The sequence below is a fragment of the Cryptomeria japonica genome, chromosome 8 (assembly GCF_030272615.1).
Source record: "Cryptomeria japonica chromosome 8, Sugi_1.0, whole genome shotgun sequence".
NCBI lineage: Eukaryota > Viridiplantae > Streptophyta > Pinopsida > Cupressales > Cupressaceae > Cryptomeria > Cryptomeria japonica.
In genome coordinates, this window is record NC_081412.1 from 84383104 (window position 1) to 84398581 (window position 15478).

A 15478-nucleotide genomic window follows, 5' to 3' on the forward strand; every position below is an offset into this window, starting at 1 on the left:
CCCAAAAAAGAAGGAATTCCTCTATTAGCCAATCTTCCTCGGTCTTTGGGGGGTTTCAACCAGAAATAGACAAAAAGCAGACTGTGGGTCAAATTCACAGGGGGTGGGGAGGCCACCTAATGTAGTTAGTAGAGATAGGCAGAGTCGAGCTTCCATTGCGGATGAAGCCTAGAGAATATTACTAGAAATGGGAATGGGATCCCCCTCTCTTGCTAAATGAAAATTATTTTGTCGAATATAAGGGGATTGAATCATCCCCATAATCATGATCTGCTATCCAACTTGGTTAGGGATCATAAGCCAAATATTTGCCTTGTTCAAGAGACTAAAATGCCTGGTTGTAAAGTGGAAAAGATGAAATTGGCAATTTTTGAAGATTGTGGTGTTCATTGTGTTGATACGGATGGTGCTTCTGGCGGTATCGCCACTCTTTGGAATCCAAGACTGTTATGTGGTAAGGTGGTTCTCTCTTCTCCTAATCACATTGCTACTAGATTATATAATCTTAAAGATGGATCCTCCTGGATTATTTCCAACATCTATGCTCCTAATGGGAGAACTGATAGGAAAGTTCTCTAGTCTTCCATTTGTAACGCTATATCACTTTTCCCTGATGAGAAATGGATACTTTTGGGCAATTTCAACACCCCTCTCTCAAACTTGGAGAAATCTAGGGGCATGCCTATTTCTATTGACAATAGACAAGACTTGGCTGATATGATTAATTATTTGAGCCTGTTGGACCTGGATCTTATAGGGGCTAAATTCACTTGGTCTAATAGACACAGTGGGGAGGACCTCATATAGGTTAAGTTAGATAGGGGCCTTGTCTTTCCTGATTGGATACAAAATGCTTCTTGTAAACTCAATGCCTTGACCTGATTAGGATCTGATCATTTCCCGATTTGTCTTTCGGTGATTCCGTTGTCTAGAAGAAAGGAATACCCCTTCAGATTTAAGAGAATGTGGTTGATGGCCCCTGACATCTATGAAAAAATTATGGAGTGGTGGAATATTGTTATCCAGGGTACGACCATGTTTCGTATTTCCAAGAAGTTATCCAATGTCAAGTCCAATATTCAATGTTGGAACAAGTCCTCTTTTGGTAATATTTTCAAAACTAAAGATAAGCTCGAGTAGGATCTTGAGGAGGTTCAAAAGTATATCCAAGATTTCAGGTTTGATAATGACGTCTCAAACAAAGAAATTGAGATTTTAACTAAACTGCATGATATTATTTCCAACGAGGAGGAATTCTGGAAGCAGAGATCTAGAGCCTTATGGCTTAAAACTAGTGACAAAAATACTAAGTTTTTTCATATGATGACCCTCAAGCATAGGGCTGCTAATAGAATCAGTAAAATTCAGGTTGGCCAGAGATTGATTGATAAGCATGAAGAGATTTTCTAGGAAGCCATCATTTACTTCACTAATATCTTATCAGTTGATGACCCTCTTAATGATTTGGCCCAAGATGAGATCTTGCAAGAAGTTCCCAACATTGTCTCTTAGGATATGAACATGGAGCTAACTAGAATCCCCACTCATAATGAAGTTCGCAATACGATCTTCTCTTTTGAAGGTAACAAAGTCCCTGGCCCTGATGGTTTCCCTCTATTATTCTTTCAAATCTTTTGGCAGATTTTAGGCTATAATGTGGTCATCATAGTGCAAGAGTGTTTTGGGTCTCGCTCTCTTCTGGAGGAGTTGAATGCCACCTTCTTTATCCTCATTCCTAAGAAACCTGATGCCTATTCTTTTCAACATTTTAGACCTATTAGTCTATGCAATTATATATATATAATTTTCACCAAGATCCCGATCCTCAGGCTTAAGAAATACCTCCCCTCTTTAATCTCAAAACACCAAAATGGGTTTGTTCCTGGGAGGTAGATTTTGGATTCCATAATTGTGGTGCATGAGAACATTCACTCCTTATCTATCAATAAAATACCTGGTTTTTTTTTTGAAATTGGATTTGCTGAAAGCTTTTGATATATTCAATTGGAGTTTTCTTCTCAGAATCCTAGGGCGTTTGGATTTAGAGATAACTTCATCCAAATTATTGATCAATGGGTGTCCACTCCCAAATTTTCAGTCTTGATCAATGGTGTTGCCTTTGATTTCTTCTCTACGTCGAGGGGCATTAGATAGGGGGATCCTTTATCTCCTTTCCTTTTCATTTTGATGAGTGAAGCTCTTAGTAAAATTATCCAAAGGGAAGTTAGAAAAGATAATCTTTTGGGCTTACATCCCTCTTCTCAAGCCTCTACCCATTCTCACCAACAATTCATGGATGAGACTTTGTTGATGGGGGAAAGTTCGGTTAAAGAACTTTGCCTATTGAAGCTAATCACAAATACTTCACCTAGGCCCTTCTTCTACACAAATTACCTATTTATGTCTCAGATGGTGGTCCTAATATCTTCTCTTGCTCCAGGGTTCCAAAGACTATGAATCACATATTTTTTTGTTGTTTATTTGCAAAGGAATTCTAGACAGTATTTAGTATTTCAGTCATGTTATTGGTTATGTGTGTGGGCTATCAAAGAGTAGTAATGTCTTCTAGTCAGTGCTCTCTTTTTCTATATTATGACCACTCTAGAAATATAGGAATAATAAAATTTTCAATGGTATTGAAAGAATCCTTACCGAGTCTCCTAAAGACTCATCTTTTATAATGTTTCCTCGCAGGTCACGTTGGTCATGAGGATATCCAATAAAAATTTCGAGCAGCTACTTGGAGATGGCCAAGTAAGAATGTACACAAATGAAATATCCCATGGGTACAGTTGGCACAGAATCTCAAAAGAAAGGAGTTCTTTTGAGACTGGACTTGCCAACTTTATGGTAGTCCTAGAGCTCAAAAGGAGATGTAGGTAACCACTATACTAGTAGCACCTATTGTAGTTGTTGTCCCACGCATACCGGATTACATACCTGAAGCTATCTCGTTGACAAAATTTGTGAGTGAGACAAAGCTAGATGGATGACCAGCTTGGCTGGGTTGCTTCGATCAAGGAAGATAATCAAAATCTTCTCTGTGATTAGGCTATGACATAGATTTATCATCTCAATTTTTTTTATGTAATATGTTTTGATGCTATTGGGGTTGCATCCCCTTCATGACTCTTGATACTTCTCGATCTCTCCGTATCTTAGCTATCTTTTCTCTTGTAATACTCTCTTATATTTAATATATAAAAAAATAAAATTAAGGTGAAATATTTAGAGACCTAAAGATTTTAAAATGATAATTTGTAAGGTTACAAAATAAACTTTGTAAGTAGAGTCAATTTTTGATAATTTATTTAGGGTTGATTGTTTTATAAAATGTAACACAATCTACTATTATTAAGCCAAGTTGGGAGGATAATAACCTATTATTTATTCAACTAGAGTAGATTAAAACTATATAATAAAAAGAGTTATTATAAGAAAGATTATGTCATGATTAAAGCATTAAAGAAATGAAAATTGGTTGTGTTTCATATGTTTCATCTTATAGCATAGTCAAGGTAAACTAAATGAGAGATTATGTAGGGTTGCATATTTTTATACAATTCTATTTATGTTGAGACATATAAATAACATGTCAAATAAAATTATTGACGCATTGAGTGGAATATTTATTTTGCCAACATAAACTTGAATTTATGTTGATGGATTTAATAAAGTGAAACATTTTATTGGAATTAAATTTGATAAATACATCAATTTGAATAACCTATAATCATGTATAGAACTTTTTGATAATAAAATTTAGGGGCTAACAATAAGAAACAAATATAAAACAAGAATTATACCCTATAAATAGCATGAACCTCTAATAGAAAAGGCAATAAATGTAAAGATAGATAAAGAACGAATTTATTACCACATAAAAAAAATTACATAGGTTGTTGGGTTAATATGGAAGAATGAGAAGATGGCAAGATAATAGAATAGAGTACCACATGAAAAAAATTACATAGGTTGTTGGCTTAACATGGAAGAATGAGAAGATGACAAGATAATGGCATATATTTAGAATAGACAAGTGTAAATATTTAATCAAATCTTAATGAAAATAGGAATTGGAAAGGATATTTATGGATCCTTGTGCACTTGAACTTAAATGAATGGTTTAATCTATTTATTTATAATAAAATAGTAAAAAATATATAAATGATTAATTAATTGACCTATTATATTTTATTTATTAACTTGATGGCAAGGGGGATTTTGGAGGAATCAAAGAAATATTGTGTATTTATTTATTATATTTGACAATGTTGGTGGAGTAGTAGAAATTAGTAGAAAAATTGAGTTATTCAATTTAGGTAGGAACTTATGAATTTCATAAAATTTGTTTATTAAATTTAGATATATAAAGATAATTTATCAAATTAATGTTGAAATAAATGTTAGATTGTTTTACTAAATATTAAGGGTCTATTATTAATGTATAAAAGATTTTAACACACATGTATATTAAATAAATATTTGAATATAAATATATTGGATAGATTTAGTATGTTAAATGTGGTAGTAGATGTATGTATTTTAGGTATTTAAATTTTAACCATCTTTGATATAGTGATGTGATAATAAGAGGTGATATAATTTCAAAATATATATATATAAATAGTGCTATGGACCCCTTGCTCATTACAAGGAGACCATATGAGAATGTGGATTAGTGATGCACTATTAATAGACAAGGTGGGTTAATAAAACTCACCTTGTGTTTTGTAAGGAGAATAAGTTTTGAAAGGATAATAAAATAATGAGAGTAGTGAAACAAAAGAATTAAATTGGGGAGATTCTTAAATGTAAAATATTGAGATGCAAGGAGGTGAATAATTAATGAAATAAAAATAGGATAATGATAAGAAAAATGATATTGAGAATGATGGCAATGATTAATGTTATAAAAAATTAAGTACATGATGAATAAAAAATATAGGTACATTATAAAATATGGTAATAAATTTATATTTATTATAGAACTTGAAATTATACACTTAAGTGTAAAGGAAGAGGGGTCATATCTCAATTCTATGAAGGATTAGCATCCGAGTAGGCATGTGACAACATGCACCATGACCAAGAAAATCATAATTATTAAAAAAAAAAAGACGATTAACATTTTTTCTTCTTTAATTTAAAATCAAATTATTAGTATGTTAGAGTGATATATCTATGTTATAATGAAAAATAGAAATAACATATTTGAAATGAATTAAGGTTCAGATTTTGGCTAGAGTAGACTAAAATAATAGAAGCCACTAGATGGAAACATGTTGGCTTAATTAAATTTGGAAATATTTTTCTATGATTTTGCTATATTGGTGTTTTCATGGATGATAAGATAAATTTTCTTTAGGAATAGCTTTCAAAATTAGTTTATGATATAAGGCAGAGGGATCACAAACTAGACGGTTTTCTATTTGAAATCTAAGATAGTAGATTTGTATTATAATTGGATTTGATGTTTGGAATCGTTTATTGTTCAAATTTCTCCATGAACGAAACAATTAAAGTTTCATTGAGAGAAAATTTTCTCAAACATAAGCACATTGGTAGATTGGTAGATTAGGTAGGAATTTTGGTGTTAAAAATTAATACAAATAAAGTGAGAGTTATTAAAAGTTGTAAATAATATTATATGTATTTTTATAGTTATGTAGTACTTGATTTAATATTTTTGTGGTCATTTTATTAAAAGATTCATATAACATATTATTTGAAGACAACTAATGATATTGTAAATATGTTTTGATTTTTTTCTAAAAGAGACAATTAGATTACATGGATTTATAAGAAGTATATTTTTGATATATTTACCGATTTTGTTGGTTAATTTGAAATTAAATTAAGCAACAAGGTGAATATAAAAATGAAACAATAAATAGAAGTAGTAAGAAATGTTTTGGAAAAAAAGTTAAATTCTTACCAAAAGAATGGATATAAAATTAAGATATGACATTAGTGCAAGAAAATTTTACATTTAATAAGTAAGTGAATAGGATTCCAAGAACACATTTGCAAATAGTAAATGAAAGTAATTGGAGGAATATGCATTATAGTTGAGACAAATGAAGGATTGAAAGGAAACAAATGTTAAAGCAGAATAATTTTGAGGGCATATAAAAGGCATTACACAATAACATAATCTATAATATTTGGAGGAAAATAATCCTTATTATAAGAAAGTTCAATGAATAAGAGAGATGAGAATGTGAAATAATTTCAATAATACAAATGAAGTTTCCTAAGGGATTTGACATGTAACTATTATTTGGAATTATATAATGTTGTCTAAATTGAAAGATATAGAAATAGATTAAAGAGTATAAAAATGAGTAGGATAAAATATGTAAACAAATAAAAAGTCAGAGAAATTGAAAATATATAAAATAATATAATTAAATAAGTAAATAAAATGACAAAACATATGAAAAATACTTTGAAAGAATAAAACGATAAAGTGTCAATTTTGATATCCATTTCTAAGATTGAATTGTTTTTATTCAATCAGTCACCTTTCTTGTTGCAAAAAGTACCAAAGAGTTCGAAGAAGATATTTCTACTAACTAGTGATGAGTTTTGATTATAAACCATTCAAATTCATGATAAAGCATAAATCACAATGCTACAATAGCAGTGAATATTTATTTATTTGTTGTGGCAATGTGACTTGTCAAATCTGCTTAAAGTACTAATTTAATTGTCATACCTGCAACTGCTATTGGGGTAGGGGACGAGGGATTGGTGAGTCCAGAAGATGCAGACAGTGATGGTGATGACACAGACACTAATGGATGTTCCTGCATTGGTTGTGGAGGGATTAGGTTATGATATTTTCTATCACCACCTCTTGTAGAGGCTTAGGAGTTTCTCCGATTAGGGCAAGCAAGTAGTGCTACGGGCTTAGGTCATACTTAGGCTTTTATTTCAGAGTATCTACATGTGGTGATGGGGTTTGTGTTACACTTGAGGACTGAGTGTTTATTGAGGGGAATTCTTTTCATTTACAAGGGAAGACGTTTTCGGTGTTAGGCTTGACGGTGATATGGATAGGGAGGTTTTGTGGAGTTAATCTAATGACAGGCTACTACTGGATATTCTCATTGAAGAAAGGTACCTTGGTTCTTCTTCTATCCCTATTCTTTCCTTGTTGGACGTTGCCCCCTCCTCTTAATTTGGGTTGCGTTGGGGTTTCCTTTCCCCTCATGCGACATCTCCTCCTTTATTGGTTTAGGGGTCTATTTTTGTTAATAATCAGGATGCCATTGTTAGGGACGAACAGGGACATAAATTAAAATATGGGTTCCTATCTTATCTCATGAGAAACCTAAGTGTGGTTATTTACAAGGTGGAGACAAATCATTCAGATGTTAGTATGTTTGTTTCGTCTGCTGTTGTTGGGAAGTGTGAAGTTGTCTTTATACCTTTCCTTGGTTCTAATTGTTAGTTTTAAACTGAGTAGAAAAACATGACAATCAACAATAAAATAGAGAAAACAAAACAAAATCAAAAACATAACAACGCATAACACGAAGTTTAACGTGGTTCGCCACTAAGTGGCTACGTCTATCAGAAAGCAGGGAGAATTCTTATTAACTAATATCAATTCTACAGTACATACATGACTGCACTCAATCATTTATATAGACATCCCTGATATGAAATGAAGAGTCTTCAGGAGAAGACAAACAACCATGTGACAATTGGGCTTCATATTCCCAACAATATCTGATTCGGCCTCATTATCTAAAACTTCAGCCTGTTTGTCAATAACATAATAGCACCCAACTCCGGGATGAAACACAAAGTAAGGGTACCCATATCCAAGATCAACTATCCAATCGGATCCCATCTCTGCTCAAGCCAACCATGGCTCTGATACCAATTGCTAGTTTTAGACCGAGTATAAAAACATGACAATCAACAATAAAATAGAGAAAATAAACTAGAAACAAAAACATAACAACACATAAAACGAAGTTTAACGTGGTTCACCACTAATTGTTTGTTTTAAACCGAGCATAAAAACATGACAATCAACAATAAAATAGAGAAAACAAACTAGAAACGAAAACATAACAACGCATAAAACGACATTTAACGTGGTTCACCTCTAAGTGGCTACATCCACCAGAAAGAAGAGAGAATTCTTATTAACCAATATCAATTTGACAGTACATACATGACTGCACTCAATCATTTATAAAGACATCTCACATATGAAATGAAGAGTCTTCCGGGGAAGACAAACAACCATTTGACTGTTGGGCTTCATATTCCCAACACTAAGATGGGAGGTTGCTAAGTGTTTGCATCCTCCCTTCTGTGTCTCTGAGGGTTGTTCTTTTAGGGTCTCCACTTGTTGCAACACCCTACCATATTTCTTCTTGATTTTTTGGTTATCAAAACTTCTTTTTATAGTATTCTCTCATTGGGAGATTTCTTGGATGCAAAACAAGTTCATTGTTAGTAGTTAATGCTTTTGGTTTGATTGTGTGTAATTTTTTGCATCAACATTTCAAATTCATTGTTTTTATCGATAGTTGGGCATTTCAGAGAAGTAATGATTCAGGCTTGATAATTATGAAGGTTTTCACGAAATGCTTCCTATTATTCTCCTTTGATTCCTATGAGGGATGCTCTAGTGTTCTTCCTGGAGGTCCTTGGTTTTCTCTAAGACCTTTCTTCCACTTAATGGTCATCATTTGAATTTGACGTTTCCAAAACTAAACGGTTTGCTATATGACTTCGGCTCTCACAACTTCCTTTGGACTATCATCCATGTGATTGTCGTTGTTGTTTGTAAGGGGAAAAATTAATTTAAAAAATTTCAACATTTTTCTTAATTTGAATCATTCTTATCAAAATTTTCATTCTTTCTAATAATTTTTTTATTATGATTTATATTATATAAAATACATTGCATGTTTAATAGCTTACAGGTTTTTTAATTTTATGTATCTTTTATGTTATTAATTTGTTAGATTTTCTAATACATGTATTTCTTATATTTTGATTTATCATCTCTATAATAAGTACATGTTCTATCCATCTTTTATACTCAATTACTGGTTCTTAAATGATAATAGCATCAATTACATTATATATCTAACATTTTGCATACTTAAATTTCTATATATATATATATATTGTTACTCTAATATCTCCCAACTTCTGGATGATTTTTGCATGAAAATGTATAATAATTATTATGAAAACATCAGTAATCACCCACGGAAAGGCAATTTCATGATCAAAGACTAATAAAAGCATTTTTCATGAAATGATATATCAGGCCTCGGTTCAAAGCCATATGCATAGTCAGCATTGGCACACTTCTCTACATTATCAACTACTGAGAAGCAACTCCATGATCTACTTTCTGTATTGAAGAAAACTACATTTCCACTGCCTTCTCTTACGAAGCAGATATAACTCCCGGCTGCGAAGGATTTAAACCAGCCTACTGTAGAACATAGTTTCCTTGGTTTTTTGAGATCGAAGCCTAAATTGGCAAACTCCAAAACCTCTTGAGGCATCGCTGAAATCGCCTTCCAGGAGAGGTTTGTATTTGTGTTTAGATTATCTTCGTACTCTAACTCCCACAAATATAATCGAATTGAATCCTGCCTTACGAGAAAAAATTGTGAGCCACATACGAATATGTAAGGCTCCAACCACGGAGGAGAAGTTTGGGGTATAGGCGAAAATATATTTACCATGTGGCATGTGCAGTCATCTTTAATGCTGAAAATCATAACACCACACTCACCGTGAATATCGAAGTGGCCAACGATACAGAAAAATAAACCTTTAAAGAAAACTATACTCGTAGCAGTTCGTCTGGGAACCTGTTGTACGATTACCCATGATTGTTTTACAGAGTCATAAGCCTCTATGAACTCCTTGCGCATTGCTACTACTTTATATCGAGCGCCCTTCCACAAAATGTCTCCCACTGTTATCCCATGCTCTTTGCTTACTTTCCAACTTCGAGGAAGTTGGACAAAACTTTCACATACTGGATTGCATACTATGGCACATTCCACTTGACAAACTTTCATCATCTGAACAATTTCAGTTTGTTTTCTAGTAAGCGGATTGTACAAAAATAATTCTTCATCGTCTAACCTATTGTTAGTTGTGAGGAGTATTCCTCCCAGTGATGCCCATACGGAACGATTAACAGGAAAACGCTTCACTTCTTTTGTTGACACATTTAAACGGTAACAATCTGATCGTTCATTGACAACGAGGAGCCATGGATGCTCTTTGAAAAATTTCCTCCTCCAAGTTAGGAAATCTTCACTAGATAGTAGGTCGTTCCACTCCTTGCACACTACACGGAACCTGGCAAGTGATTCTGATGGAAACCACTTGAAAATGCTTTCTATTACTTCGTCGGGTAACTGAGACCATACAGCCTCCATTGCAGAACTCTTCTGGAAAACACTATTCTTGGCCATGGAAATACGTACCCCAATTCAGCCCTGTATTATATGATTTGTTTTTTTTTAATATCCAAGCCATATAAATAATATGTTGATTGGGTGCGCCGATAGGGGACAGGGCTGAATTTTATTAGTTTCATAATATGTTATTGGATTAAATTTGTTTGTGATATCGTTGATTTGTAATATACATTATATAATAGTTTTTTATTAGACTGCTAAGCTCTTTTATTTTAATTTTTTTTTGTTTGTTTTATATTTAAGAATTATTTTATTTATTTAAAAAGATACTTTATTTTTTTAAAAAATATTTTATAATATTAATTAGTTTTTTATTTATGATTATATTAATAATTTTTAATCTAAATTCGATAGTTTTTTTTGTTTTGTTTATAAAATTGGTAAACTGCTAAATTTTATTAATATTATAATTTTTTACAACCTGGTTTAAAGAGCACCGGTATTTAAGAATTCAAATACCATGAACTAGTGCTTTCCAACGGAGGAGAAGAAGGGGGGGTATCAACATCAATGAGAACTGCAGGAGGCACCATCTGAATAGGCAATACTGAAGTTGGCGAAGACATTGCTGCGTGCATCGAGTCCAGGAGAAAGTGAATACTTGAAAATATATTTACAGCTGCCACCAAACAATCTGGCAATACATGATCTAATAGAGCTACCAAGGCAAACAAAGTATCATCATACAGGTTAGAAATCAAGCCATGTCTTATAATTGAAAGAAGTTCCCCATGCCAGCCAGAAGATAATAATTGAGAACAAGTTAGGAAACCACCATACTCAAAATTACCAAATTCAAAATGATAGAAAGACAATGCACTATCCAAATCATCAGCAGTGTAGAAATAGGAATGAAAGTATGCATCAAAAAGTGCCCTGATTATAGTATAATCCAGGAGCACATCCATACAAATAGTGAGAAACCGAGATGGAATCTCAGCAAGAAAACAACCTGCATTTTCCACCAGCCATCATTTTCCCAAAACCTTGTGAAAAGACAGAGAGAAATCCAGAGAATAAACTTGAAACAGACGACCAAGCTTTTCATCATCAAAAACATGAGAGTCTTGGAAGTCATACTGCTTGATAGGCATCAAAATGCAATAACCCACAGACTCCATAAAAAGATAATGCAAAACCAAGAGAGAACATGGGAATATAAAGAGAGCAAATGCCATTATGAGAGAACAAGCTCGGCCACCAAAGGACGCAACAACAAATATCATCTCAAGCAAACCCACGGTATTCGTGCAAAAAAGCAAGCATAGACCACCACCTTCATAAAAAATGATAACAACTTTTGCACGATACTCATAGCCATAAATCGACATAAACATGACAAACAATAAATCAAGATAGCCACATGAACAAAATCCCCCACATGAAACAAAATAACTCAAAAACTGCCACCGTAAGAGAAGAAGTGAAATGAATCATTAAAACTATAAGCGAGCCACCCGGACAGAAGTACAATCATTAAAAAGCAGCATAAAAAACCCCATGCAATCATCATGATTTGGACAAACAAAAACCACATGCCAACAATGTTAAGCACGAGGCAGATTTGAAGTGTGTAAACTATGTAGAGCATGATTATGAGATGCTCCCGCACACCACAAGTCCCAACCAATTGCAACAAAAACAATGACCCATACCCAGACTGAGATTACACACAATAATGCAGACGTAATGAGGATATGAAGGCCAAAAAGGCCATCAACACCACATTAAACTACATGCCTAAATATAATCACCAATCAAGGTACAAGGTCATGTTTTTGCAAATATGTTAGAATCGATTAAACTGGATGAGGTGGTAAAGAACTGGAAGCCACATCAACCAAAGATTGGATATCTTCATCTAATGCTTTATTGGCCAAGAAGTCTGCCACCTTATTAGCTTCCCTATAACAATGGACAATAGAGAAGGAATTGAACAGTTTAAGCTAAGCAATTATCTTGTCCAACCAATATTTTAGATGCCAGGAGTGCGATGAGCGATTAGTGACCACGTAAAAAACAACCTGATAATCACTTTCTAAAACAACATCCAACAAATGTAATGAAAGGAGAAGATCAAGTCCCGTGGAAAGGGCATGAAGTTTGGCCACATTGTTAGTCCAACTAGCAATACACTGGCATTGTGCTTTTATGATACAAGCCTTGTTATCAAAAACCACAATACCAATGGCAGATTTGCCAGGGTTACCATGACATGCTCCATCAAAGTTCAATTTATACTTCAAAGCTAGAGGAGGCAAACAGATCACCTTTGCTCTATTTATTCAAGGTTGTGGTTTAGAAATTGCCCCACTCAGAGGGAGCGACTATAAAGCTGACCAATGTTTAGTAACCCAGTTGTCCCATGGTGTGAAAGTATTGTGCAGACTAGTACCTTTGTAAATTAAGGCCAAAACAGTCTCAAAAATCAATTTCTCAATATAGAAGAGCACATCTTGCAAAGGGAAGAGTGCTTCTTAAAAATCTTATTATTCCTCTCAAGCCAAATTTTCCAAATTAGAGCAGAAGGAGCAATTAACCAAAGACAAGCATAGAATGAAGATGGATATAACAGAGGCCAACTCATGAAGTGAGACCTGAGGTCCCTACCAAGAGCAGAACTCCATTTTAACTTATTAAATAGCCAGTACCAGCAATGATGAGCAAAGGGGCAATGAAGGAAGAGATGATCGACTGATTCAAGGGACCCACCACACATAACACAAGGGAAAACAATAGTGATACCCAACCTATCCAATCTCATGCCAGTAAGAATTATATCCTGAACAGCCAGCCAAGCAAACGCCCCCACTTTGGGCAAACAGGTAGCATGCCAAAATAACTTATATGGCAAATCCTCCCTCTTGACATCTGAAGACAAATCATTATATCCTTCTTTGACCGAGTACTCCCCTGATTTTGAATAGGTCCAAATAAGTTCATCATCCTTCTCTGAAAAGAGTAATGGATGTTTCTTAAGCTCATCCACAAAAGCGGACTTAATATCTTGATCCATCGGAAGAGAATCAATTGATTTCCATCTTGCCACAGGCAAGAGGCTCGAGGAATCCACAAAAAAGTAATCAGCCACAAAAATACCCCAGGAAGATTTAAGGATGGACATAAGAGGCGACCAATCCCTAAGGCTAGAGAGTGCAGGGAAGCCATTCCATACTTCATCCCAAAACCTAGCCTTATGACCATTATGAATAAGCCAGGACAATCCTAGAAAAATGACAGATCTGCACTCAACCATGAAATTCCATATTACAGACCCTTTAGGTAGTGAAAAAGCAATAAAGATAGCCTCCCTAAAACAGTTTTTCAGGTACTTTGCAGACAAAATAGATGCCCACTTAGAGAAGGGTTTTTTATATAGTTTCCAAACTAATTTAGCACCAAGGGCCAAATTTTACTTACCAAGATCCTTAACCCTTGCACCTCCTTTATCCCTAGGAGCACAAACCCTATCCCATGCCAACAAAGGGATCCCACCTTTCTTATTAACATTATCATTCCATATAAAAGACCTTAAAGTTGAATGTAGAGCAACCACAGTCTTCTTAGGATCTTTTAAAATAGATAATAGATAGATAGGAATCACATTTAGAACAGCTCTAATAAGCACAATTTTTCCAGAAAAAGTTAACCACTTATGAGACCAAGAAAGAATTCTTGAATAAATAGCCCCTGAGGTGCACTCCCAAAAATTATGCTTCTTTGAACCAGTAAAAAATAGAATCCCTAAATACTTACAAGGGAACTGGCCAACAGAGAAGCCCCAAAAGCGAGACAATTTGGACTGCACCAGAGGGGAAATATTAAGAATTTTTTTTTTTGATTTGGCCTGATTGACCTTCTATCCAGAGAACAAAGAATAATCCATAATGATCTTATTAATGACCTTAGCTTCCCCCATGGTAGCTTTGCCAAACAACAATGTATCATCTGCAAATAAGCAATAAGTATGACTCGCAGCCATATGAGGGATGTAAATCCCCTTCCATGTGCCACTCTCCCTAGCACGTAAGATAGCTCTACTAAGAGCTTCAGCCAAAATAATAAACAAAAAAGGCGACAATGGATCCCCTTGCCTGAGCCCTCTAGATGAGGCAAAAAAACCACATGGAGAACCATTCAAAATTACTGAGAACCTAGCCGTGCTAATACACGCCTTAATCCATTTGACCCATTTAATTCCAAACCCAAATTTATTAAGCACACGCAATTGCGCCTGCCAACTTACCCTCTCATAAGCCTTCATCATATCCAACTTTAGAATCATAGTCGGAATAAACAACTGAGAGATAGAATGCAGAATCTCATGGTCCACAATGGCCCCTTCTGTCGTTTCCCTACCAAGGACAAAACCCCCTTGTTCACCCGAGACAATTATAGGAATGATCTTAGTGAGCCTTAAGGAAATAGCCTTAATAATAATTTTGTATAAGGTGTTGCATAAAGCAATTAGGAAAAAATCCACAAAAGATTTGGGATTCTCACTTTTTGGAATGAGGGCAATCAAAGTTGTATTGAGCTCTCTTAGCATAGACCTATTGCACCTAGCCTCTTCTAAAAGAAGACAAAGATCCTCCCCAAGAAATGACCTGCATTTTTGAAAAAAAAGGGCAGTAAAACCATCCGGACTAGGGGCCTTATCAGGAGACATTGAAAAGACAACTTCTTTTACTTCTTGAATAGAAAAAGGAGCCATTAGCATTGCATTATCCTCATCAAATAATTAAAACATTTTTTTTTTCATAATGGTCGACTTGAGCTCTACATATGGTAGTTGTTCTTGAATGGCCAAAATTCAAATTCCAGGTCTGTTCATTGTTAGAAATCTTTTTGCTTCAAGGGTTCAAAGGTCAAAGTAATGGCTATAGAGATGGCCCACATGTCAGACCTCTAGCATCGTTTCTAATGGTGAAGTTTTAATATTCTGGAGCTACTCATGTCTAGAAAAACTTTTCATATGCAATGTTCAGAGATCA

At 34.3% G+C, this 15478-nt stretch overlaps 2 protein-coding genes across 2 annotated transcripts; both read right to left on the bottom strand.

Annotated features, from left to right (window-relative positions):
• Positions 1 to 9272: 9272 nt before the first annotated feature.
• On the bottom strand, positions 9273 to 10478 carry LOC131038449 (uncharacterized). The gene has a single exon (XM_057970888.2). The coding sequence runs from the start codon at positions 10476 to 10478 to the stop codon at positions 9273 to 9275; it is 1206 nt and encodes a 401-aa protein (XP_057826871.2).
• A 449-nt stretch (positions 10479 to 10927) lies between these two features.
• Positions 10928 to 14769, bottom strand: LOC131857532 (uncharacterized). Its single transcript, XM_059210197.1, has 4 exons — positions 14389 to 14769; positions 13905 to 14286; positions 13230 to 13709; positions 10928 to 11436 (listed from the first exon to the last, which is right to left on the bottom strand). The coding sequence occupies exons 1-4, from the start codon at positions 14767 to 14769 to the stop codon at positions 10928 to 10930; spliced, it is 1752 nt and encodes a 583-aa protein (XP_059066180.1).
• Between the last annotated feature and the right edge of the window lie 709 nt (positions 14770 to 15478).